The 26,604-nt window shown below is 40.9% G+C and overlaps 1 protein-coding gene across 5 annotated transcripts; it reads left to right on the top strand.

The window, feature by feature from the left end:
• On the top strand, positions 1 to 26,604 carry LOC127443207 (casein kinase I-like). 5 transcript variants are annotated; one of them, XM_051701806.1, is made up of 12 exons: positions 1 to 140; positions 3,601 to 4,368; positions 8,365 to 8,434; positions 10,615 to 10,763; positions 10,920 to 11,154; positions 11,430 to 11,515; positions 21,284 to 21,368; positions 21,455 to 21,603; positions 21,688 to 21,771; positions 22,716 to 22,817; positions 24,650 to 24,756; positions 25,293 to 26,604. In XM_051701806.1, the coding sequence occupies exons 2-12, from the start codon at positions 4,129 to 4,131 to the stop codon at positions 25,345 to 25,347; spliced, it is 1,362 nt and encodes a 453-aa protein (XP_051557766.1). In that variant the 5' UTR covers positions 1 to 140; positions 3,601 to 4,128; the 3' UTR covers positions 25,348 to 26,604. The 5 variants fall into 5 exon arrangements, with proteins under 5 accessions (XP_051557766.1, XP_051557765.1, XP_051557767.1 ...); XM_051701805.1 differs by having other exon boundaries at positions 38 to 200; XM_051701807.1 differs by having other exon boundaries at positions 39 to 200; positions 21,458 to 21,603.

Genomic DNA, 26,604 nt, shown 5'->3' with positions numbered 1-26,604 from the left:
GCGGAGGATACGCAACAGCTGTACGGAGAGGCTTAAAGAGACATCAATAAGGAGGGAGAAAAAATTATAATGGCTTCAAGGAATGTGCAATAAAACCAACAAAATGGGAACTGTCGACGTTTGATGATACACATATTTAGGTAAAAGTGTCTAATCTTTTAGTTAGTCGCCCTCCCGGAACGATTTGATGAATATTCCGTGTAAGTAATTGAGACTGATTTCGAGTGTGCGGGATTAAGGAGTTGCCCGGGTAATGGCTGGCTAGCTGAATGGCTAGCAAACAAATCTATCCATGTGCTTGTAAACAAATGTTGAGTTGACGTATGCGTTGTGTTTATGTAGGCAATAGCACGTTGTCTATTCTTTTCCCAAACCCCGTTTGTGTTGTTATGTGGTTCTTCTAACTCGTTATCTCGCTGAAGCACAGGCCGCAGATCGTTAGCTTGTTTGGACTAGTTAGCGCGCTAACCGTGTGTTTACTCATTTCTGCTGCTTAGTTGGAAACTCGGTGGCTATTTGAAATTCCCTTTTGACAACATTAGCCAGTCAACATCCGATGACTCACATTAATGTCACTTCGTTGATATTTATACTTTTATATAATGTACTCCTGCAACAGGCACAAAATGTACCTAAGATGTTTTGGAGTTTATCACGAGAGCTCAAGTTTCTAATACTTTGGTGGCGACCTAATTGATGCCCATTTAACCAGTTTATTTTCATGTTGGCCCTGTAGATAACTTTTCGACATCTAAATATTGGATATGTAAGCGTGTTTTCATTACTCATGTGTCCGAAGACTCAGTCGTACATAAGACAAGCTGCTAAACCCAGATGGTAGGCCAATGAAAAATAGGCCTGTAATATCACATTTGTTGGCGTTGTAAAACAATTTCGTTGTCGATACATGTAAACCAGGCCTGATCCAGCATGAGACGATGGATTATGGTCTTAGCTGTACGGTTAATTGTTTAGTAGATTTTATTTAACCATCATCTATAATACTGATGTCTTTGAAGTGGGATAGATACTATAGATCTACAGGCAGAAAGTGAAGCTAAACGGTATTCATATTTTATTGATAACCCGTCTTTAATTTGTGCACTATACCAAAATGGCATAGAATGTAACATGTCACTTGATAATTTTTGTTGAGGTCTGAACTTTGTTTCTATCATTGTGTCAAACATTTTGCACTGGAGTTGCTCTAAAGTTTACATTATGTTTAGGTTTGTACGCAAATACACAGTATAATTAAAGGAATTTCTCGAATTCAATACAAGTTAAGATCAATCCACAGCATTTGTGGCGTAACCACAAAAATAATTTAGATTTGTCCATTCTTTAAAAAAGACCCAATGTTCAAGCCAAATCTATGCCCTTAGGTTACAGTGACCACGTTTACATGCACTTAAGAAAGCGGTTTATTCCAGGGTTTTTGCAGAAAGTGGCATTCTGAAACGTCATGTAAACGAGAACGGCATTTAAGGGATTAAGAGAAAGTGGGTTAACACACCTAGGTTTCTCCCAGAGAAAGCTGCTTATGTGCACATAAGCGGCATTCTTACAGGGTTTTGAGGAGTGCGCATGTGCATGAAACACACCGGAGAACAAACGTCATAGGATGGAACCCAACAACAAGTAAACAAAACATTTCTTGGAGTACAGTGGGTAAAGCACACTTTAAACTATACCCATTTATGAACACCACTGTAAAATATGCACTCATTCATTGTGGGAATCCAAGAGTTTTACGTTTAACTCCGCTGCAGATCACGACAGAAAGATAAGGGAACAAACACCGCAATAACTCTGGATTATCTGGAAATAAAGTGAAGCAACAGAGAATAAAATAGTGAAGTCTTCCTCGGATACCATGTTTGTTATTTACACAAGCATCGCGAGGAAATTATGTTCTGTGGAGAAAGCTGCTTACTGACCGAGCCGCATGTATACGGGAGTAAAGAGAATGCCGCTTATAATGTGCATGTAAACTGCAACACTGCTTTCTCACAATACACTGCTTTCTCACAATAACTCACAACTGCTTTCTGGAGTCCATGTTAACGTAGTCACTGTGGCACTTACAATGGAAGTGAATGGGGCCAATTTTTGGGGGGTTTAAAGGCTGAAATGTGAAGCTGATAATTTTATAAACGCACTTGCATTAATTCTTCTGTTAAAACTCATGTATAATTTGAGCTGTAAGGTTGTTTAAATTGTCATTTTTACAGTCATTTTAGGGTTTGTTGACATTGCATCGTCATCAAGTTGTAAAATTGGCTATAACTTTACCAGAAAAGGTTAGTAAGTGATTTTATCACACTAAAATCATGTTAACACGCATATTGTTTATGTCATGTGGCTATACTTGTGCAACAGTGAGTATTTTAATGTTTACGGTTTGGCCCCATTCACTTCCTCATTGTAAATTTGATTTTTGCTTTTTTAAAGAAAAGGAGGGGCAAGTCAAAATAGTTTATTGTGGTAATCAATATTATGCCACAAATGCTGTCAACTGATCTTAACTTGTATTGAAACCGGAATATCCTTTTAATAACCAATTGGACTTTAAAAAATCATTTTTGAGATATGTCTCCTGTCTTTATAGTTTAAATTTGAAAGATTGTGTTAGTCTTCATATTGGCTTGAATCTACTCACAATTTCTCCTGAAGTACTAATAGTGTTACTTATATTAGTACTTAATATTATTATCTTATGCAATTAGCAAAATATTTATTGATATCATGAGAAGGACAGTGGCTAATTAAGCACAAGTTTCCTGGGTATGAATTCTTGCATCATAGTTTTTCAGGGAAACCATCTATTGTTAAATAAACCTGCATGTGGTCAGCATCATCCGTAACATCTGGGGTGGTGCCTCCCTTCACTCACAACAAAACAGAGGCACTCAGTCCGAGATCAGGCCACATCTCAAGCTCCTGCGGGATGTATTTTTAGAACTGGAAGTCAGAAATGCTAGATAACATTTCCTGTTGGGAGATGGCCTCTGGTTTCGCATCCCTTAAACCTTTGAACTCTAGAAAATTTTGTCTTTTATAGAGACAATGAATGTGCAATGCTAATTTTTCCCCCATTTTTGATTGATTTTTCTCTCTACACTTTTCATTGCATATGTTCTGCTTTATTTGAGGTCAATTATATTTAAAATTAATTTTTATTACTTAAAATTGTTTTTTAAGGATTGTGTGTATACGTAATAATTGTTACGAAGACATTTTTACCACTAAGTGCTTTAATTTTCACTGTAACAGTGTTGTAAAGTTGAAATATGCAAAACGTTTTATATAACTCAAGCCAGACTAATACATCCAATCCAAATTTGAATTAGGCCTAATACAATTTTAAGTTGTTATTAATATTGGGGGGTTTCTTTATGTCTAGAATACTTTGTCTGATAAACTCACAATCGAGAGAACTGATCGTGAAATATTCCTCAAAATGAGCGATGCAGCTTCTCCTCATAAGCACTTTCCACCATCTAGAAAAACAGGAGCAAGGAGAAAGCAGTTGTCCATGTGTACTTTTTAAATAGACATTTTAGCACTAATTGTGCCTTTCTCTGCCCTAAATATAAGGTGTGCTGCTGATGTGCTGCCGGTTTCCTCCCAACGCAAACTTTGACATGCTCTGCGTTCGTATTTGGACACAAGAAATGCCTGACACATCGCTGCAAAACCACCTGGAGGGGGTGCTAAGGCTGCAAAATGATGCCAGACAGCTCTTCACTTTCAGTAGCTAGGGCCGTGTGGAAGCAAAGGTGTGTGCATGTGTTTGTGCAAACACATGTTATTGTGACCATCTACTGATGACGTGCTCTTCTGATGTTGGATTTAAGGAAAATTGCCATATGATGTCTTCTTGAATCAGATGTCACCTTCTTGGATTGTCTGCTATTGCTAGTGGTTCTCCATCTATAAAAACGTTTAATGTCTAGTTTAATTTACGTACATAGAACTGTATTGTGAATCAGTCATTTCCTCCACTCTCTCTCTAAATTCCTCTCCTCCATCCCATTCCCCATACACCTTTTGCGAGTTGTTTTGGTGGCTCTGTGATTTTATGGCAGCGGTGTAATCGTGGAGAGGCCGGGGTATCACAAGCTTATGGATTTTGATAAGAGAGGAGGAGGTGGCGGAGGAAAAGGAGAGGTTGAGGAGGGAAAGAGAATGTCTAAGACTGGGAGCAGGACAGGGCATGGAGGGGGCCGAGGCTCTGGGACCAACTCTGGGGTACTTATGGTTGGCCCTAACTTCCGAGTGGGAAAGAAGATCGGCTGCGGAAACTTCGGCGAGCTTCGACTCGGGAAGAATCTTTACACTAATGAATATGTGGCCATTAAACTGGTAAGTGCTTCAAGAAAGCCAGTTTATATGTTATTTTATAACCTTGGTAACCCTCAATTCTCAAATGTGTTTTGTTTATTTCAAATAGAATTCATTGTCGAAAACTTATCGATGCTGGGTGGTGTGTGTTGATATTAGGACATATTGGAAATTATTCCGTTAAAGGCCTTTGCACACCAAACGTGAAATTTTGCTGTGAATTCTCGCCGTGGTTAACATTTTAAATATAAAATAATGGATTCCTATGAAGCTATTCACACCTGTAGTGAACATTTGCGTGCCGACAAAGCAAGGTTTTTTTCCTTTACTGTCGATATTTTTTTTCTTTGCCTGGTCATGAAATGTCCTGACCACTAAAATATGAGTTTAGATCATGTCAGGAGCTGCCTCAGTTACCAAATCCTGTAAAACTGGTGGTGCTAAAGCACAGAAAGCTGTTTTGACCACTAACATTAAATGCTGAAGGAACTCAGGGAAGATATCCTGAAGCAGCAGTGAAGATGCGTATTTCATTTGGATCAAATGATGCAGTTTCTTAACATTTAATTTATAATGCTGCATCACTGCCTTGCATCCCCTTTATCTGATCTTACGTGGATTGTCTTTATAATATTCCATATTGCTGTATTTTTTGCATTTATATTTTATCTTACGCAAGTTCTCATATGTATTGCGGCATCTTTGCCTTTGGGGCACAATTTTTTAATAAACAACTTTACAGATTTTAAGTGTTTTTCTTCGCCAAATATTAATAATATACATTTTTGGGATTTGTGTTTTAATGTGTGGATTGACTCTTGGAGAGTTTAGATGTCATGTTTAATTCGTAACATGCAGGGATCTTGGCAAATGTATAGGACTGAGTATTGATGCAGATTTCACAATTTGATTCCGATTCACAAGCTTTCATTTCGATTTCAATCCGATTTGATATCGATTCATATAGGTATTTTCTAATTATAATGTCCCTTTTGCGTACATATGAAAGAAATTCTCTCTTAGCTAATGCTGTTGATTATACAGAGGGCATTCTTACTAGGTACAATTTGAAAATATTAATTTTACTAATTATATTTGATCAGTTTTTCATTTGTCACATTTTAGCTTTTTTAAAAAACAAATCAATGAATTTAGTCAATAAATATGATATTGCATATTATATTTTGCTACATGTTTATTGTTTATTTTGGCAATTTATACTATTTACTGTGTACATTGATTTGTTGAACACGTGCTGTCTCTTTAAGGAAACCCGGCATTCATCAACTTTAAATTAGCGCATGTTAATGAGAGACTCAAATTGCTTTATCTCATCTGTGCTATGCCTGATTAGAATTAAATGTTTATTTGTTGTTGTTTTTGATCAACAACTGACTGTAGTGAACAGAAAGGGGAATTAAAAGAGACATTATTCATTGAAAAGTCAGTTGTGTGGATCTTGTCTTTGGACACACATTACAGACAGAACAACTTTTACTCTTAACACGCAGTGAAAGGATCTCGCTGCTGAATACTCCACCACTATACTACACAATTCATTCACTGGTGAGTGAAATCTAAACGTTTACCAGCCAGATGCCAAATATATAAATGTTTAGTCGCGTAGCGCAACATTTTGTTGCAAATGCGAGTGATTTCCTCCACATGTTTTAACTGTTAATATCATTTTTTACATTTTATTTTTTCTAATCACCCCTCAGACTGTGTATACATGATAAAACTGTCAGTGAACTTATCCAGCAGGTGAATTGAAATAGTTTGTAAGAGTGTCTCAGATGTTTTCTTTCTCGTTGAGCAAATCAACAATACACTTATATCATCGCTGCTGCAGTTTGTAGAGAGATGCGTTCTGTTTTTTGTTTTTTTTTATTGGCTCACTAGAGAACTCTCTTGCTTGTCTTTTGTATTGTGATTCCATGGTTGGTAATTCACCTTGCTTTTAACGTGAAAGGCGCATTTGACAGCGATTCGTTTTGTATTATAGCTTCGCCTCAGCTGTGCAAAGGCTTTTACATGGTAAACACACTAACTTCCGCTGCTACCTGAAGTGTCTGTGCGGTTAAACACTCGCAGGAGGAAATGAACACCTAGAGGATCGTAACATTTAAACCACGTTCAGTTAATACACAGTGCTTGCATTCTTCCTTCTTCACCCAGTTCCATCTGAAAGGAGAAAACCATGGCACATTGATTTATTGTAATGTCATTACTTGTGCCAGAGACAAGTTTCAAGGTACAATACTGTGGTGTCTGCAGTATACTATTTTCTACATGTTCCTTTGAAGTACATGAATAATTGAATAATTGCCTTAAGGATCATTGTATGATAAAAGTTGTTTTAGTGTACTGCAGGTTGTGATCTGAAAAGAACATACTTTGTTTCAAGTATATCTTTATTGTAGTTGAAATCACCAACAGCTGTAGCTTATGCCAAAAAAATATGTACAGTTATTTCTGTACAGTTTGTAGCCTGTGACAGTTTGATGTGGTTCTTGCAAAACATTTAAACATGAACTGCTGTTTTAAGAGGAATATTCTGTCTCTATTAATAAACAATTAATGCAGATATATGCACCATGCATGTAAAAACAAGTAGTTCTGAACATGAACCCTTTGAGACGTATTCAGTTCAGTAAACTTTACTTTTATGCTACATGGTATGTTTCTCCATGTCTTTTAAATGCCTGGTCAGCCAGTGGTCAGTATCATAGTTTGGAAATGGTAACTAGTTGGAGAATGTCCACTTCTTGATGTGTGCTACTGAGCAAGCCATGCGAATACAATTTAAAAACTGTTCTTCCATATCAACATCTTGAATAGATTTGGTTTGAAGGCAGTTTTTCACAACAGGCAGATTTGTCCTGAGTATATCCAAATACATGGGGAAAAAATTAGTTCCTAATTAGGATGATAACTAGGGACATTTTAGTAGCTGCATAAATCGTTAATTTGCAGCACTTGTCTCAGTTTTGAAATGTATCATTTTTCTGTGAATACTCAAATGTCCAATTTTGTGAAATGTACAGTACACGTCAGTTTATGTTGAATGTCAATATATTGCAGAAGTCTCTAATGCATTGTTCTCATTATTACATTTCTATGTCTCCATTTGAAAGAAATGTGTGATAGTGTAAAGTGAGACTTGCCACTTTTACTTAATTTAGCACCTTGGTCTCACCTTCACATACTGTAATGAGATCCTTTATCACACTTTAACGTGATGTAGTCATATATTTGATGATAAGAGTTAGAATAAAGAATTACAGAAATAAATTGACAGTAGGTCTTTTGAGGAACACACAGGGCACATATTCTTTCTGAAGCACCATAAAGGCTATATTACACAATTACTACTAATATTAATACTAAATAGAGGGTTCCTTAATGTAGCTGAACTTTCTGACTGAGAAACACTATTTACCATGGTTGTCATGTTGGAAATAGACTTGTTTTTAAGAGAGCAAACCTAAACATGTCACTCTCTCCTGCTAGTTATTTAATGCATCATGTGGCCTTTATGCAATCTGCTTGGTTTTTTTATTTAATTATTTGGCTTTGCTATTCAGCCACCCACTTGGCAACTCTTCCTCTGTATGGTCAGAGCTGCTGGTGCCACAGATTTAACCCTGGCTGATCTTGCACTTTAATGTACACACATACACTTTAACTCACATTATTTATGTAAATACCAACAATAAGCTAAATGGACTACCCTGTTTTGATCCTTTTGGGATGGCATAACCTGAATCTACTATATGCTGATTATAAAAGTCTTAGACGTCCAGCGTCCTTGAAATGCATTCTCTTAAAAATGAGGATTCTCTGCAATATATGTACCACAGAACACAAGTACATACCACATCATTTATCTGACTGTGGTTTGTTACTTAAAATAATGTAAATTAACTGGCTTTTTATTGTTAAGAGGGTTATCCAAGTATGTTTTATATTCTCATTGTCATTCTCATATGTCCTTTCATTTTTACTCATTTATAGGAGCCAATCAAATCCAGAGCACCCCAGCTCCACCTTGAGTACAGGTTTTATAAACAGTTGGGGAACTCAGGTAAGCAATTGTCTATACTTCTGTCCATTTTCTTTTATGGTCTTCCACACAATACTCAAGCCATAAATACTTCAAATTTATAATTTAGCACACATAGTTAGCTATATGTTTGGTGTACGAGTTTCTTTTAGAGTTTATGCATTAGTCCGTCGTGCCCACATCCTCTTCATTACGGAGGATGCATTTAATCAGCACAGGCTGTGGTTCTTTTGCATCGATTGCTCTACTTTGCCCTTCCCACACAACTTTTTATACGACCTGTTGGACAGAAAGACGTATAGATGATATTCAAGGATGTGACAGGTCAACATAAAGGCCTAGCTGATATTGAGGATGTGATATAATCTGTTCATTGAATTTGGCTCAGATATCATAAAGTTTATGGTTGCTGGCTGAAGCATCGTATTTGTTTTCTGTTTTCTGTTTCTGGTCTCGAGAGAAATGCAAAACTAACCAAAACGAGCTATCCAGATTGAGAACAACCATTTCGTTTTATTTGGAGTAAAAATGTATTTTATGCTCAACTTGTGCAGATTTTGATTTAGCAAATCAAAGTAGTTAATGATATCAACGTAACCAACCTCGGATCATCGCTTCATGTCATCTACATACTCAGGTGAGGCACTGTAAAAAAACAAACTCTCATCGCGACTCTGAAGTATTGGCACTATAGAACCACTTTTTTTTATTTATTTTTTTTACACTATTTCTACAAATGTAATACTTAACCCGCTAAGAATATATGCCGATGCGGGTGAAAACACTGGAGATGGAAATTGAACACAGGCGAATCGTGGAACACTCCCACGTTCAGGAAAAAGGTGGATAAGTATAAACAGTAAGAAATAAGGACCTTGCTATGAAAGTGCAGGTCAGCTCTTTCATAATAATTGACATAACTTGAAATACATGCTGTTAAACCCCTTCTCCTTTTTACCGGATGAAGCAACAGCTCTGTGTCTCAATTTGTGATGGATATTGTTCCATGTTATCCTCAGAAACTCCAGTAAATAACTCGTGTAAAAATAAATTTCCCCCGAGTCATCTTGAAAGCATTTATCAGCAGAGGAAAGGTGCTGCACCACGGGAAACCATATAAAACACTTTAAAACCTGCATACTTTGACTCCTGAGAAATTGGTATGATATCCATGAAGGCTACTCAATTAACATTAACACTCAAATAAATAATAATAGTAATTTGTTACATTTATATATTATACTGGGAATCTACTCAGCCAACACCAGTGTGCAACATCCACCTGGATGATGTGACAGCAGCCATAGTGCGCCAGAGCGCCCACCACAAACCAGCTGTTGGTGGAGGGGAGAGTACAGTGATGTAGCCAGTTCATATACAGTGTGTGTGTGTGTGTGTGTATATATATATATATATATATATATTATACAGTGAGTGAGTGTGTTATTAGGAAGCCATGCTGGATTGAGGCCAATGGACAGATTTGGCCAGGACACACCTTTAACACAGGTTACACCCCTACTCTTTTACGAGAAATCTGTGGTGTTGCGGGTTTACTTAACCTCAAAAGGCTGTGCTGATATTTTCTTTCAGTGCTTCGGTCTGAGTGAAGCGCACCTTGTGTTGGCTATAAATGCAGTAAACTCGAATCACGTTACAGAGAAAAATAAACAGTCAGCGATCTATCTGAATCCTCATGGTAAACAAGCAGTGGAGCTTTGTGCTGTAATTCAAATCTATATGGTTTTATATGCTGTGTCTTTAATACATTACAGTTGTTTGTAGAAATGATGCATCATATATCATACCAACACATGATGCATAGGCCTACGCTGACTACACCCTCAGTTGTTCAAACTTTTTGTTGGTCAAAATTAGAGAAATAGATAAAGCTAAATGTTCGATTGCGGTTTCCTTTTTTTTTACCCACAAAATGAATCATTACATTTTTGTATTGCGATATATCTTGGCACAATATATCGTTACACCCCTAACCTTTACCTATGTTTGTATTATAATCTTTTCCAAAACAAGAGTGCCCAACACCAGATAATAGAAGATTAATTGTTTGCGTTCCTTCTCAAGTAATCTTAATTCTGACAAAATAATTACTTAGCAAGTGCTGTACTGAATAGCCAGTTTTATTTGCATTACAGAACTGTGGATTTGTCTTCTAACTGCATTTATATGTGTGTTGGCAGAGGGCGTTCCTCAGGTGTACTACTTTGGTCCTTGTGGGAAATACAATGCCATGGTGCTGGAGCTGTTGGGGCCTAGTCTAGAGGACCTGTTTGACCTCTGTGATCGAACCTTTTCCCTCAAGACCGTCCTCATGATTGCAATTCAGCTGGTCAGTTTAATCACTTACACATGAGAGAGAACAAAATTGGTTAATAAAGGATTATAAGTTTGTGTAATGTATCGGCAAAATTTTATGGAACAGTGACCCTGTTTTTTTTAAATAATGGTAGGTAGTTCTTTAAATTATCTCATCCTTCTGTTATAGATCACACGGATGGAGTTTGTGCACACAAGAAGTCTTATCTACAGGGATGTTAAGCCTGAAAACTTCTTGGTGGGCCGGCCGGGGACCAAGAGGCAACATACGATCCACATCATTGACTTTGGGCTGGCCAAAGAATATATTGACCCTGAGACCAAAAAACACATCCCTTACAGGGAGCACAAGAGCTTAACAGGCACAGCTCGATACATGAGCATCAACACACACCTGGGCAAGGGTAAGACTCCGCTCCTGGATAACATTTTTCCTGAGACACTGAAAAGATTTATCATATGAAGGACAAATTAATTACAATTTTATTGAAGGAGAAAGACATAGTATAAAGAATCACAGTGCACCGGTAGAATAGCTCTTTTGTTAAGCATTTGTATGCCAACTGCTACATGTAGAAAATGCAGGGGATCATTTTACACAGTGAAATAACACTTGTATGACCAAAAACAGTTCTCAGTGTAGCGGAAGTTTCATACGTTTTTTTCACGTCTTTTACAGAGCAAAGCAGACGGGACGATTTGGAGGCGCTTGGTCATATGTTTATGTACTTCCTACGAGGCAGTCTACCCTGGCAAGGCCTGAAGGTAATGCAATGATTGGAATAAAATAAATGTTTTCATGCATTTTAATTTAAGGGTTTATTTTGAAAACTAAGAATATTAACTGTTCTGTGCCAAGGATATCATTATAGAAAAACAAGACTTAATGAAAGGGTATTTATTAGAGGTTATTACGTGGAACTCTAGCTTAGTTTATCAGCTCTAGGCTGTTCTTGTACCTAGAGAGCGCAAATAAGGTGAAGTACACATTTATTGTATTCGTTTCTGGTCCATTCAGTTCACACTCTGTTTTGATATTATCCTTCTGCTCTGAGAGTTTTATATCATTTAGCTAATGTCTGAAACAGTGACGTGCCCTAATATCATGTCACTATCATGGAAGTCATCAGAATAACCTATTGCTATACAGCCTAGATAAGCTGACCTATTTAGAGGACTTAAACTAGTGACCAGTTTCAGGACCTAAAGAAATACACTTTCCCTTATACATTAATATATATTTTAACCTAAAATCTTGAAGTTGATTTAAAAAAAAAAAAAAGTAACTTGTAGACTTTATGGGCTGTAAGCATGCAGAGACCGTGTGCTACATCTTATCCAATTTTTGTGAGCGCTAATTCTAAACGTAAATTTTGTGGGTGTGGGTGGGAGTGTTTGCGCTAACTGTGGGTGTATTGTATAGTAATGAAGTGGCGCAAAGCGCAATTTCCTATTTTGCTGAGAAATAGCTCATTGCGCTAAGATGTTTCAGTACCACATCTTCAGTCTTCAAGTCTAAAGTCAGTTCCTACATTTGCAGTTTGGAGATTCCACCAGCAGGTGGTAATAGAGTTGTCTTTCTAACATTCGTTCGGTATCTTACTATGGGTAATGCCTCGGGTGTGGCCGATCCTGGAAGAACCAATAACAACCCGTCTGTCAGTTGACAGACCAATCACAGCAGTGATGAGGGAGTCCCACCTGCCTATATAAGCCACTGTTATAGGTGCCTACTTCATTGTCGTTCTCTTCCCCGTGAAGATCATTGGAAGCTATCCTCGGCAGGACTCGTAAGAAGTGGTCGCTTAACAGTTCATCAGGTGAGCCTTTCAGGTACGTCGCAGAACACGGCTGTTTTTTTTGCCAGTATATTTACTGTCAAAGTGAATATATTTTCTGCTGTATTTATATTGTTTTCTCTGGGTGGCGTGAACCAGTGCGTTGAGGCAGGTTTGCACTTTTTCTGCGGAGGTTTGAGCTGTTATAGCTTCTACCTCTACGGCACATTGAGGTGGTGTGGCAGATCGGCTGGTCTTGTGACATTAAGAGGATTAACACAGAATCAAGTGGTACATTGTGGTGAACTGCTTCTGTTTTTTTGAGTTTGGTTCTGTCATGGCAAGTGCGAGCTCACCGAGCGGTGGAGCAAAGGGGAAGTATCCCTACCGTCCGTGCGCTTGTGGATCTATGATCTTGCTGAAGGATTCCCGCCCGCTATGTATCGCCTGTCTGGGGGTCAGACACGCACAAGCTGCACTCGCAAATCCCAAGTGTTGCCTGCATTGTTCCCGTTTCATACAGAGTTTTGGAAAGGAGTGTGTAGGTTGTGGCATCGAATAATGAGGATTCCTATTTTTCTCCACCGCTAGCAGAGAAAGACCCCACCCCCCACCCCCCCAGCTGCAAGGACAGCGCAGCTGGGGTGATCTCATGAACGAAGTCTCCCCCGATCTTCCTCCCCTCTTTGAATCAGCCCCTTTGGCAGTGGATAGGGAAGAGGAGGAGGAGGAGGATGATGCTGATGATTGTCTTTTGGAGGATGATGGCATGGCGAGGAGGATGAAGATGATGCCATTCTCCCTGTTCTTCCTCCTTCCCAGATGGGTAGTGCAATGGATAGTCCCCCTCTACTGTCCAAGGAGAGCTGGACCTTAAATTATTTTTTTAACTCTCTCTCCCCTCCCTCTCTCTGTCCCCCTTCTCTCTCCTCTCTCTCTGTCCCCCTTCTCTCTCCTCTCACTCTGTCCCTTTTCTCCCCAATTTGGAATGCCCAATTCCCAATGCGCTATTAAGTCCTCGTGGTGGCGTAGTGACTCGCCTCAATCCGGGTGGCGGAGGACGAATCTCAGATGCCTCCACGTCTGAGATGTCAATCCGCGCATCTTATCACGTGGCTTGTTGAGCGCGTCACCGCGGAGACCTAGCGCGTGTGGAGGCTTCACGCTATCCTCCACGCCATCCCCGCACAACTTACCACGTGCATCACTGAGAGCGAGAAGCACATTATAGCGACCACGAGGAGGTTAACCCAACGTGACTATACCCACCCTAGCAACTGGGCCAATTGGTTGCTTAGGAATCCTGACTGGAGTCACTCAGCACGCCCTGGATTCGAAGTTGTGACTCCAGGTGTGGTAGTCAGCATCTTTACTTGCTGAGCTACCCAGGCCCCCGAGAACTAGACCTTACTGAAATGTGTAGGAAAGCGGCAGCCAAGCTCTCCATCAACTGGCCGTCACAACAGATTGGCCAGGATACAGAGAGGGATCTGTATGATGGCAAAAGGCTGCCGTCTCGTGCTGCCCTGGTCAAACAGTGTTTTCCCAGCGTGCATCGTGGAGATGCATCAGTTTTGGGACAGCCTTCAGCCTTAGCTGTAAGGGCTCTTAACGCCACCTCACTCCTCACAGTATATCAGACCGAGTTGATAAAGTAGATGGGCAGACAAATGGGTGTGGCGTTATGGGAAGAGATCTGCGTTAGAGGAGCCATCCAGAACTGCGGCCGCAGCATGGGACTCGCCATTGTGGGCGAACGGGCTATTTGGCTTGGTCTGTCTGGCCTGTCTGAGAGGAAGAAAACAGATTTCCTCAAACCCCCATGAATCTGGGGGCTGCGGTGTCCACAATGTGACAGCAGTGTGATGTAAGGAAAAAGCCATCATGTTCCGGGTTCACAACCCTTTTTATAGGTGGACAATCTGGTTTTAGAACCCAGACCAGGCCTCCCTCACTGCCCCAGTAGTCAGGACTGGGAGGAGCACATCCGAAACAGCCCCAGCCGAGAAGCAAGGCTTATTTCGTGGCAGCCAAACATCATCCATCCAACCCTCAGTGGAACAAGAAGAGACGGGTGACCTAACCAGTGTTTTGATTCGGGACATGGAGTGGGTGAACAGCACCCGTGGAATCTCTGTTCCACTCCTCCCTCAAAAAGTGTGTGTGTTTTCTGCCCCCCAGCCAAGAGGACTCTGAAGGGGAATCAAACCATACGTTTTGTATTACACGGTTCATGCACAAACGATTTAATGAGTGTTGGCACCAGTTCCCCAATGCCTCTCAGTTTGCATCTCCTCTCTCCACCCACGGGGTAGGAAAAGAGGAGGAAAGTTTGCACAATAACATGTGTGACAAAATAAAAATCTCTGTGCAGTGGGCCAAGAGCACAGCAGTGTGTGAATATAAACACAAAAAAATCACAAAATTATAACGAACTCGGCGCTACAATCCCCAGCTCCGCCACCAGATGGTGCCGCAGCACCATTAGTGAGCGAGAGATTCAGCGGGCCACTCTCTGTTTTTCAGAAAGGGAAAAAAGTCTCATTCAGTTTGTGCCTAACCTATTTGGGTCTGATGGACTCGACGGTGTCAGCCATTCCTTAGGGACTACTGCAAATGAGAGTTTCAGCATTGGTTTGCAGTGCAGCACTTGTGTCCTCGCCGTCTTAAATCGTAGAGTAAGAGTGATGTCAGAGGGGTTGCTTGCTCTCCATCACTGGAGAATCTCCTCTTTCCTTCACGAGGGAACCCCTTTTTGGACGGTCTCTCTGAGGAAAGTGGTGACGACAGATACGTCACTCACAGGTTGGGGCACGGTGTGCAAAAGCAGAATAGTGAATGGGGTTTGGCCCGCGTCACTACAGAATGCGCACATACATTTTCTGGAGTTACTGACAGTGTTTCTAATATTAAAGAAATTTGTACAGTTCCTTCAAGGCCACTGGGTCCTAGTCAGATTGGACAACAGTGGCATACATAGACAGGGGGGCACACGTTCAGAGCGGCTACATGGGGAATCCTTATTACAGAGAATGGAGACTTCACCCTCAGGTGGTGAGTCAGTTGTAGGAGAGAGAGGGTCGAGCTGCTGTAGATCTCTTTGCATCGCACAAAAACGCTTATTGCCCTCTGTTCTACACTCTGGCGAGAGACTGTGCTCCTATGTGTAGATGCTCTAGCGCATCCCTGGCCAAATGTGCTACTTTACTCGTTTCTTCCCCTGAGTCCAGCTCTAAAAAGAGTAAGATAATATGGTCACTCAATCATACTGATTGCCCTGAACTGGCTGGGGAAACTGTGACTGGCGGAAGTAATTCAACTTTTGTGTGCTCAGCCTTGGCAGCTCCCGCTGCGCAGGGATCGCCTGTCACAAGCGCGGGTGGAAATATTTCACCCCGGACTGAGTAGCTCTTTGGGTCTGGCCCATGAGAGGCTAAATTTGAGTGTCACGGGTTTACCCCCCAGGGTGACTGAAATGATTCAGAGAGCGAGAGCTGCTTCAACGCGCTCCATGTATGATCAGAAATGGGCTGTGTTTGAGCAGTGGTGTGCACAGAGACACATTGTTCCATTTTTATGTTCAGTGGCAGATGTTTTGTGTTTTCTGCAGGAACTTTTAGATAAAGGCAGGGCCTTTTCTACCATCAAGGATTATCTCGCTGCCATATCGGCTTGTCGTGTGGGGATCGACTCGAATACAGTGGGTCAACACCCGCTTGTTTGCAGGTTTTATGAGGGGTGCAAGACATTTTAACAGAGTGTCAACACCACTGCTTCCATCATGGGATCTGTCCGTGGTCCTGAATGAACTTTCTCAGTGGCAGAGCAGCATCTGAGGACCAGGTGGGTGGCGTGCCTGCGGGAGCCGAAGAAGAGCATTTTCTCTCTCCTCTCTCTCTGTCTCTCCCGTTTGCTCTTTCTCTCTCCCCCTCCCTCCCCTCATCTCTCTCAGATTCTCAGGAGGCGGGGAGGACCATTGGGTGGCGGAACAGCCGGAAGGGCAGTGTCTCCCCTCCAGAGAATTTGGGGGAAGAGGAGTAAGCTAGTCCAGATGGCGCCCTGGCCTGAATCGGGCGGTGGATGAGTGTGACGGGGAGGAGGGCGTGGCTGGGCCATAAGGATGCACGCCCGGTGCTGAGTTGCCTAATCAGTGGGAGAGAGATAAAGGAAGGGCCGGGATGCCAGGGAGAGAGAGAGAGAGACAGACACACGGCCGCTCTGTGTGTGTTTATGTTGCTGTGTTTTCAGTTTGATGTTCTGTCTGATTAAAGTTCCTTGAATGTGGATCCGGCTCCCACTTCCTCCTTTCCCCCACAACGAACCCTGTTACACTGGTGCTGAAACCCAGTATCTTGGAGGAAATATATGCTGACATTGAGTCATCACCTTTGGCGGAAGTCATCAAGTCCCTTCCCAGTATGCATCACACTCAATATCAGGCCCTGCTCTGTGGTCCAGGCTCAAGCAGAGGACCGGCATTTGGTCCGGAGCTTACTGCACCTTGAGAAAGCCCAGGCCGCGACCCCGGACACAGCAGCCCCGGTCGCCCTCATGAAAATGGGGACAGAAGATGATCCGGAGGCATTCTTGGATCTATTTGAAAGGACAGCCGAGATCTGGAGCTGGCCACGTGCCTAATGGGCGGCTGGACTCATCCCACTGTTGTCAGGGGAAGCCCAGCTCGCTGTGCAACAACTACCAGCTGCGAGTATCCTGGTGTATGACGATCTTAGGAAATCCATCCTGCAGCAGGTCAGTTGCAGCCATGAACGGCACCATCAACACTTCCGTTCGATGAAGATGGACGTGCGCGGCCGCTCATTTGCCTTCACTCAACAGTTCCGGGACGCCTGCCGGAAGTGGCTGCTGGCTGAGGACCGCGACGCAAAGGGAGTCATCATTCTCGTGGTGCTGGAACAGCTTATCCATCGTCTGCTGAAAGGAACGGTGGAGTGGATCCAGTGCCACTGCCCGGCGTCGCTGGAGGAGGCCGTCCATATGCTGGCTGAGGACCGTATGTCAGTGTATCAGAGGGCGGAAGAGCCCTCCCACTCTCTGTTTCCCCCTTCTCTCTCCTCTCATTCTGTCCCCCTTCTCTCTCCTCTCACTCTGTCCCTTTTTTACAGCCAATCCCAGACCGCTGAAGCCGGCTCCCTGTCCGGTGGGTTTTCCCTGCCGCCAGTGGCCCCGATGTTTCTTCGCTCTCCCCCTCGCTCTCCCCCTCAGGTGGTTGAACCCGCTGACACGGGTGCGGGCGTAACACCTGGGCCGGCCTGCTGGAATTGTGGGGAACCCAGGCATTTCCGGGACCAATGCCCAGTGATGGAGCTGGAAACATTGGTCTGGGTCCCCAACACTCCACGGGCTGCTCCGATCAAGCCGGAGCGTACAGAATACCGGTGAGTGCCAAGGGGAGTACACATCAAGCCTTGGTGGATACTGGCCGCAATCAGACCACTACACACCAATGTATGTGGTTTGGTTTCAAGATGAGGCTTTGGGCACAGGTAAAAGTGTGAGGTGTGAGCATGGGGAAATGTAGTGTAATGACACTTCCGTTTTTTGTTCAGGGCCCTGGCTACGTTTCATCACCTTATGGACCAAGTCCTCAGACCACATTCTGCTTACGCCGCTGCCTATCTGAATGACAATATTATATACAGTAATGATTGGCAGCTACATGCAGGACTCACGGCAAACGCCAAGAAGTGAGCAGTTGGATGGGCAGAGGTACGGTATCTAGGGTTCCACTTGGGTCATGGGCAGGTGCATCCCCAAATTGATAAGACTGCAGTGATTGCAACCTGCCCAAGTCCAAAAAGGAGGTGAGACAGTTCCTGGGGCTGGCTGGCTATTATAGAAGGTTTGTGCCTAATTATTCGGACGTCACCAGCCTGCTGACTGATCTCACTGGAAAGGGAGCTCCAGACCCAGTCCAGTGGACAGTGTCAACAAGCGTTTACGCAGGAGAAAGCTGCACTTTGTGGCAGACCTCTTTTACATTCACCCGATTACTCTCTCTCCCCCTTTCATTTTACAGATGGACGCTTCAGACAGGGGGCTGGGGGTGGTGCTCTCGCAGGTGGCGGAGGGGGAGGAATGGCCGGTGCTGTACATTAGTCGCAAGCTCTCACTGAGGGAGATAAGTACAGCACCATTGAAAAAGAGTGTCTTTCCATCAAGTGGGCCATCCTCACTCTCCAGTACTACCTGTTGGGGTGTGCTTTCACCCTCTATTCAGATCACGCCCCACTCCAGTGGCTCCACTGCATGAAATGGCACTTTTCCACTGCACGTTACGGTTCTCCTCGACTCTGCTCACTTTTCTGAGCTTGCTTTTCCACTGCAGTTTAGTGCCACCTTAACGTGGGTGGGATTATAGGCTGATCGTCATAGTTGCGCCGCCTCTACTGCCATGACAGCATCTTAAACGCGACACAAACATTACTGACCATAAACAATAACACGACCGCTAGCTGTTAGCTACTAGCTCATTGTGCTGCAGAAAGCAGTTGTTGCATGGTGATTTTACACAAGTGTAACAGTTAAATGTGGCGGCGGGGGCGTGGTGGAGCGTTCATCTGGAGAGAGAAAGTGGTAAGGGTGCACACACCTGAGCGCTATAATGTCTAACACCTGTTTCTGATTGCAGTAAGCACTGGGGAGAGCAATATAAGGAGGAACCACACCAGAGGCGAGGAGAGAGAGAGACACGCTTCAAGCACCAAAGTTCTCTATTTTGAAGCTGAAAAGCTATTTTTGGAGTGATACATTATTAAAAACCAACCTTTTGAGTTGAAGCCTCACGTTTCCCGTTTTCCTCCATTCCCCCACAACGAACCCTGTTACAAAGAGTAAACAGCTTTTTGTTTCTTGGGCTGATTCTTGTAAGGGCAGACCAATATCACGACAGTGCCTGTCTTACTGGGTAATAGGGGCTACTATATTAAGTTGTAATAGTTTGGGGTTGCGACCTCCGGAGGGCTTGAGAGCTCATTCTACCAGCATGGCTTCCTCGTGGGGGCTGTTTAAAGGCAATTCAATCCAGGACATTTGTGCAGCTGCGAGTTGGGCATCATCTCACTTTTGTCTGATTTTATAGACTGGATGTTACAGAGCTGTCATTGGCTCATGCAGTCATTGGTGTGGGTAGTCAGTCTGCTGATGTGTAAAAAATAAAAACACACACAAACATCAACAGTAACACAGTGAAGCACAAGTGTGTTATTTGTACCCCCCCCCATCCATTCTTTGCAAATTGATTGGGTGGATGTACATTGGACACTACAAGTCGGTTTACTGTCTGCTCCAGACAGCATATCTGCAATACGGGAGTTGGCTGTATACCATAGTGAGATACCGAACGAATGTTAGAAAAAGAACTTAAGGTTATTTACATAACCCCGGTTCTCTGATAACAGGAGTGAGGTATCTCACCACATTTCCCTCCTTGCAGTTGCGCGGAGAATCAGGTAGGCACCTATGACTGTGGTTTATATAGGGAGGTGGGAACATCAAATTATATCCATGACGATCACTGTTGTAGCTGTTTAATGAAACAAACATTTATGAGATTTGTGTTGAACTGTCTATAGGTCATGGTTTATTTTCTATTATTTTTATGTTTATATTTACAATTGTATTTATGATATCATTTGTAATGGTATATTTCCACCCGTTGTAGTAGTGTGATTTTTAAGTCACTGCAAAAGTTGGAGAGAATAAAACGTTTGGATTTGATATGATTGTTTTGAACACCGTCATTTTAATGATATTTTAGTTTTGTTTGATGTGTAATTCGAATTTAGAAATATTTTTGGTTTATTTCATTTTAAATAAATGAATTGAATTTTTCTAAATTGACGGTAGAAGTGAAGTGCGTTCCGATATAATCACTGTTAATATTAGCCATGATTTGTGTCAGTAGAGGAAAATTGTTAATAATTCTTAGATTCTTTATAATTTAACGGAGCGTGTCCATATTGCTATTCTTCTAAATCATTGCATACTGTCCATTTACACTACTAACTTCTTATGAATGTTTTGTCTTTGTTTATATCGCTGGTGCTTGACAAAAAATTTACTATATAATAGGACGCAGATGCTGTTATAACGAAGAAGAACCTCCAGATTAAATTGCACTTGACCCAGCCCATTAGCGCCGTGCACACGCAATTTTGCCAAACCCACTTGTGCCTAGAATTAAGAGCAAACTTGCAGGAAAAGCACTGCGCTGTGCTTAACGCTAGCACTCTTAAAATAGGGCCCTAAGCGTCAACAATCCATTTGCTAATCATAATTTGTCCTATTAGCTTGAAAGGAAGAAGAAATTACATAAGCCATTTATTATACACATTTCATAGTAACACTTTACAATAAGGTTCCATTCGTTAACATTAGTTAATGCACTATGAACTAACATTAACAATGAACAGTATATTTTTACAGCATTTATTAATCTTTGTCAATAAAGAAAAGAAAAAAAATACAGTTATTAATTTATAGTGCATTAACTAATGTTATCGTATACAACTTTTGATCAATTTTTTTTTATTATTCCTATATGTTGAAATTAACATTAACCAAGATTACTAAATGCTTTAAAAGTATTGTTCATTGTTAGTTCATGTTAACTAATGTTGTAAACTAATGTTAAACAATGGAACCTTATTTTAAAGTGTTACAAATTTCTTCATAGAATCCATTAAATGCTCTTTTTTTCTTTACTTAATTGTTTTCTGTTTTATTCGTTAAGGCGGACACACTTAAGGAGCGCTACCAGAAAATTGGAGATACCAAAAGGGCAACCCCTATAGAAGTACTTTGTGAGAGTTTTCCCGGTAAACGTACCATTTGTTTTCAGAAGGTCAGATACATTTCTCCCTCACCTCATGTGCATACCATTAACTTTGACCTCATCTGACAGAAGAGATGGCCACCTATCTGCGCTATGTGCGGAGACTGGATTTCTTTGAAAAACCGGATTATGACTACTTGAGGAAACTCTTTACAGACCTCTTTGACAGAAATGGCTATGTCTTTGACTATGAATATGACTGGGTCGGCAAGCCACTGGTAAGTTTTAGTTGGTTGTAGTACCATAAACCTTCTAGTACCAAAATACATAAATGTTGAGGTTTTTTTTTTCTGTCTGTACAGCCGACTCCAATAGGACCTATGCCTAGTGACACACCTCTGCAGCCCAGCAGCAGAGACAAAGCACAACCACAGACCAAAAACCAGGTGAGAAAACACACACACACACACACACACATATATATATATATATATATATATATATATATATATATATATATATATATAAGGAAAAAGGCACACTTATACTGTTCATACAAATGTAAACTAGATGTTTTTGTAATGCACATCCTGTATTTGTTATGCTAATTATTTAGTGTACAGTCAATGAAAAATATAGGTTTTGTTGTCATTGTATGGATACCAGTATCAAGCGGTAAACTATTGAATTATTTGACAAATATTTTACTTTCAGTTTTACAGTTATGTCCTTGTTGATGTAAAAGAGGAAGAATGAGCCACTCACAGTTATTACATTGAAGTACCAGCTTCCCTTGTTTGTTTTCCTTGCCTTGGTTATTTGTGGAACCCTAACTGCTTTATGCATTGTAATTTTTGATGTTACTTCAGAATCTCATGATTCTCTTTTAACCCATAGAAGCAGTATGAGTCTACATTTTTTCTTTTTTTTTTTGTCTCATTAATCAACAAAGTCAAAGCAACTTGCTATCCTGAGGCCAAAATAGTTTTGGTAGTCTGAAACCTGTCATTCACTAAAGGCTGAATTTAATTATTTTAGACTGATAATTCCATGTCTTGGTCACAGTCTCTTAAAACAGAGTATTTCTACAGAAGTAAATTAAGAATTTATTACATTTATAGGACTAGAAAAGATCTGCTAAAGTTGTTTCTGAAAGATAAGAGCTTAGCTTCTCTCTGTCCATCTCTGCATGTCACGTGCTCTCTATTTTCACTCGCACTTGTTTTTCCACCTCTATCCTGTTAGCTAGAGCAGTCTGCTTGTGCATGGAAGGCGTTCCTCTTTAAACTCGTTCTGTTCTTTTTTTTTTTCCTTTACATCCTCACCTCCTTTCAAATAAATCTCTTATGCCCTCTGCCATCCTCCCCCTTCCCCACTGCTGTCATGCCAGTCGCCAGAACCCAAAGGAAGTGAGTCTCAGCCCACTCCCGTGACCAACAGGGAGCTCCTGGGGTCGCACCTCACAGCCGATAGGTTGGGGGGCTCTGTCCAGGTACTGGGTGTTTGCGCAGTACTGCATGGTTTTAGTGTCTTTCTGTTTCTCATCCTGTCAATTGAGACACTCCTGTTCATTTTTCAGCTGTGAACAATTAAATGGTCTGTTCCTTTCTTCGCCCTTGTCTTACACACATGGCACTTGCACGCCCCTGATAGTTTGGGTCGGGATCTGGTGACTTCAGTGTGAAAATACTGCTTTTAAATGTGTTGTAAGCAAGACAAAATGGATATTTGCTTATGTACATACTTCGGGTTCTTAGGGTTTTTATTTATCCACGAAGTAACTATGTGATTTACACCATGTTACAATTTCAAAATCATGGTGTTATTCCCAAGTATTCCATCTAAAATAGAGTGCAACAGTCTGTTTCTGGAAATAAAAGTCCCATTCATTTTTTTCCATAGTGAAATTCATTTTTAACAGTAACTTGTACACCTTTAAACAGAGACCTGCTGTGAAGTCAGAGGATGTTAATAGATGGTGTATGTTTCTGTTGAAACCATTATTCTGCATTATTTCAACTTGACTTTTAAATGCTCAATAGTGGAATGTTTTGTAAATAACTACATTACCCGTGAATCCAGAAGAGAAATATTCACCAATCAGAGCCATGACAAACAAGCCCAGTAGTGACACTGTGAATGATACTGTCGTGTTTTTGTCTGATTTTCAAATATTTTTTTGCTTCAAATGAAATTTTGTAATGAAATGATACAACTTGAAGCTTGTTGGTTTGGTTCATGGCTTGGAACACTTTTATGAAGAGTTTATGAAATCCCTATTGAAAAAAAATTAATGGGAACAAAACAGGACGGTTGAAAAAGTGGACAGACACTGTTGCTCTCTATTAGGTCATTTTGTGTGTTAGCTTGTGTCATTAGCTAACCAAGCCCTTCCAAACCGTTCCTTCATTTTACTTTTTTCCCCCCTTTCTTTCTTAACTTGACCTGGTTGGTGCTAAACAACTTGATTATGAACAATTTAAGACAAATAAGTGTCCTTTAAGGGATAGTTCACCCAAAAATAAAAATGATCTCATCATTTACTCACCCTCATGCCATCCCAGATGTGTATAACTTTCCTTCTTCTGCTGAACACAAACAAAGATTTTTTTGAAGAATATTTCAGCTCTCTTGATCCTCACAATGCAAGTAAATGGTGACCAGAAATTTGAAGGTCCAAAAAGCACATAAACGCAGCATAAAAGCAATCCATGTGGTTAAATCCATATCTTCAGAAGTGATATGGTAAGTGTGGGTGAGAAACAAATCAATATTTAATTCTTTTTTTTACTATTAAAAAAAGCACCAAGAATGCGAATTGCCAAAAACTCAAGAAGAATGTGGAAGGAACAGTGAAAGTGGAAATTTATAGTAAAAAAGGACTTAAATATTAATCTGTTTCTCGCACACATATAATATATGGCTTCTGAAGACATGGATTTAACCACTTCAGTCATATGGATTACTTTTATGCTGCCTTTATATGCTTTGGGACCTTCAAAGTTTTAGACCCAGTTCACTTGGACCAACAGAGTTGAAATATTCTTCTAAATATTTGTGTTCAGCAGAAGAAAGAAAGTCATACACATCTAGGATGGCATGAGGGTGAGTAAATGACAAGAGAATTTTCTTTTTTGGGTAAAACTGTTCCTTTAATGGGTTAGTAAGCCACAAACATTTGTGATAGAGTTGCAGGAACAATGTTGAATGTGAAATAACAAACAAACAGGGGGAAAAATCTGGCACTGTATACTGTGGTTTTGATATTATAGCTCATCTTAGCCAGTCCATATCCAAAGCACATTGCCTTCAATTAATATTCAGGTTATGAGCTCGACGAATGGAGAAGTGAATACCGATGATCCCACGGCGGGACACTCCAACGCTCCCATTACAGCCCCTGCTGAGGTGGAGGTGGCCGATGATACAAAGTAAGGAACTTTTATGAACTGTAAAAGCACTTTTATAGCATGTATGTCTATGTATTTGTTGCACCAGTTACAGATGGTTGTGCACAATTCTGCAGTATGATCTCATGCTAACATTGTAGGACTTTGTCTTTTATTGTCGAAGTTTAATTGTTTAAATTTGCTTATAAAAAGTATAGTTCCAACTCTTAAATTTTGCAAACTCACACCTGTGACTGCACATTTAAAATCGATAAGGATAATGAACTACTTTGCTTGGTGTTTATTTCTATAATTATTAATACATTTACATTGAACATTGGTGTCTCAAGTCCATGCATTACAGTGATTTTACCATGGGTAAGGGGGTTTTAAGCACTCCACTTTGCATCGTGTCTAATAACACACCTTACCCATGGTACAATCAATGTAACGCACAACCTCTCTTGGCTTATTGCTTCATTTTGTTTAATTTCTATCTAAACTAGACTGTGCATGTCTGGTTTGAGACTGAAGGAAGGAGATTGCAAGGTCATCTTTAACTCCTTTGCTTGTTTCAGGTGCTGTTGTTTTTTCAAGAGGAGGAAGAGGAAAGCACTTCAGCGGCACAAGTGAGAAGGAGCATGTTTGAAACATTCACTGGCGTGTGTAAAGAAAACAAAAATAAAGGACTTGATCTGAAATGTGGAACACCTTCCCTTTCTATCTGTGCTCTGAGTGTTGTGCTCCACCTCAGAACACAAACTCACTGCCTTACTTGTGGCATCCCTTCGGAGAAAACACACATCAGTACTCTGGGCTCTGACACTTTTTGCAAGGAGACAATTCAGTGGAACAGGTAAATATATTTGTACAATGTGGGACATCAGAAGAGACTTAAATGGTCATAAATAAGATGATTTATGTATGTGACTTAAACCCAGATGGACTGTTGGAACTTGTATTTTAGATGACATCCAAAACCATTATTTGAGAACTAAAAGGCAACCACAAGCTCACATTCACACAAACATCTGTTTACAATGACAAACTGGCTGAATGAGTGAGTGGTGTACTCCATGGTGTTTTGTTTTATGGGACCAAGTATCGAGAAATGTGCACCATAATCTAACAACCGATGTAAATTGTCTTTCCCTTTTATTTTTTAATTTTTTTTTTAATTTAAGTTGTTTTCAAAATGTGCTCTCCCTGAGTTGAACAGTTTTACTCATGTTGTAGAATGTGTGATTATTTTTTAACCGCTCGTAGTGTTTTTTTTGTTTTTTTATTATGTTCCTGTCAATGTGGATGATATTGTAGCACAGTGGCTGGTCTCAGGTACTGTGAGAGATGGAGAGAATTATATGGGATCTCTCCTCTCTGAATTGCACTTTTGGGGGGCAAAAAGAAAACCGTCAGGCATTGAAATGAACAGAAATCAACCTAATTAAAGGCAGATATGAGATCATTAAAACAGCAGGCTGGTCTCTTTCAAAGAAACACAATGTGATGCTCTCAGTGATAAGGGGGGTGGGGTGGGGGATAATGTCTTGTGCTTTTTATTTTTTGCATTAGATTAAGTTACCTGGGAAACATAGTTTGTGCCTTTCCAAGTAAAACATTTAACACTAATGTGTCCCACTCTTAAATTCCTATCCAGGTTGAGGTGTCCATGACCCTCTCAGATTGCTTATTCTCTACTGTGTGCTTCATGCCAGTCAAATGAAGTTTGTTGGCATTTCTCAGATTTCTTTTTACTGTTGTAAAGTGTATCATAGCAAACCTCCACAAGATGTGAGTCTATGGGTTTATACGCAGTAACAAAGGTTGCCTGCCTATCAGAGTGAGGATGTGTATTGATTTACATACCTATTAAATGTTGCTTTTCTTCTA

The sequence above is a fragment of the Myxocyprinus asiaticus genome, chromosome 6 (assembly GCF_019703515.2).
Source record: "Myxocyprinus asiaticus isolate MX2 ecotype Aquarium Trade chromosome 6, UBuf_Myxa_2, whole genome shotgun sequence".
NCBI classification, from domain to species: Eukaryota; Metazoa; Chordata; class Actinopteri; order Cypriniformes; family Catostomidae; genus Myxocyprinus; species Myxocyprinus asiaticus.
This window is presented reverse-complemented; position numbering and strand designations above follow the sequence as displayed.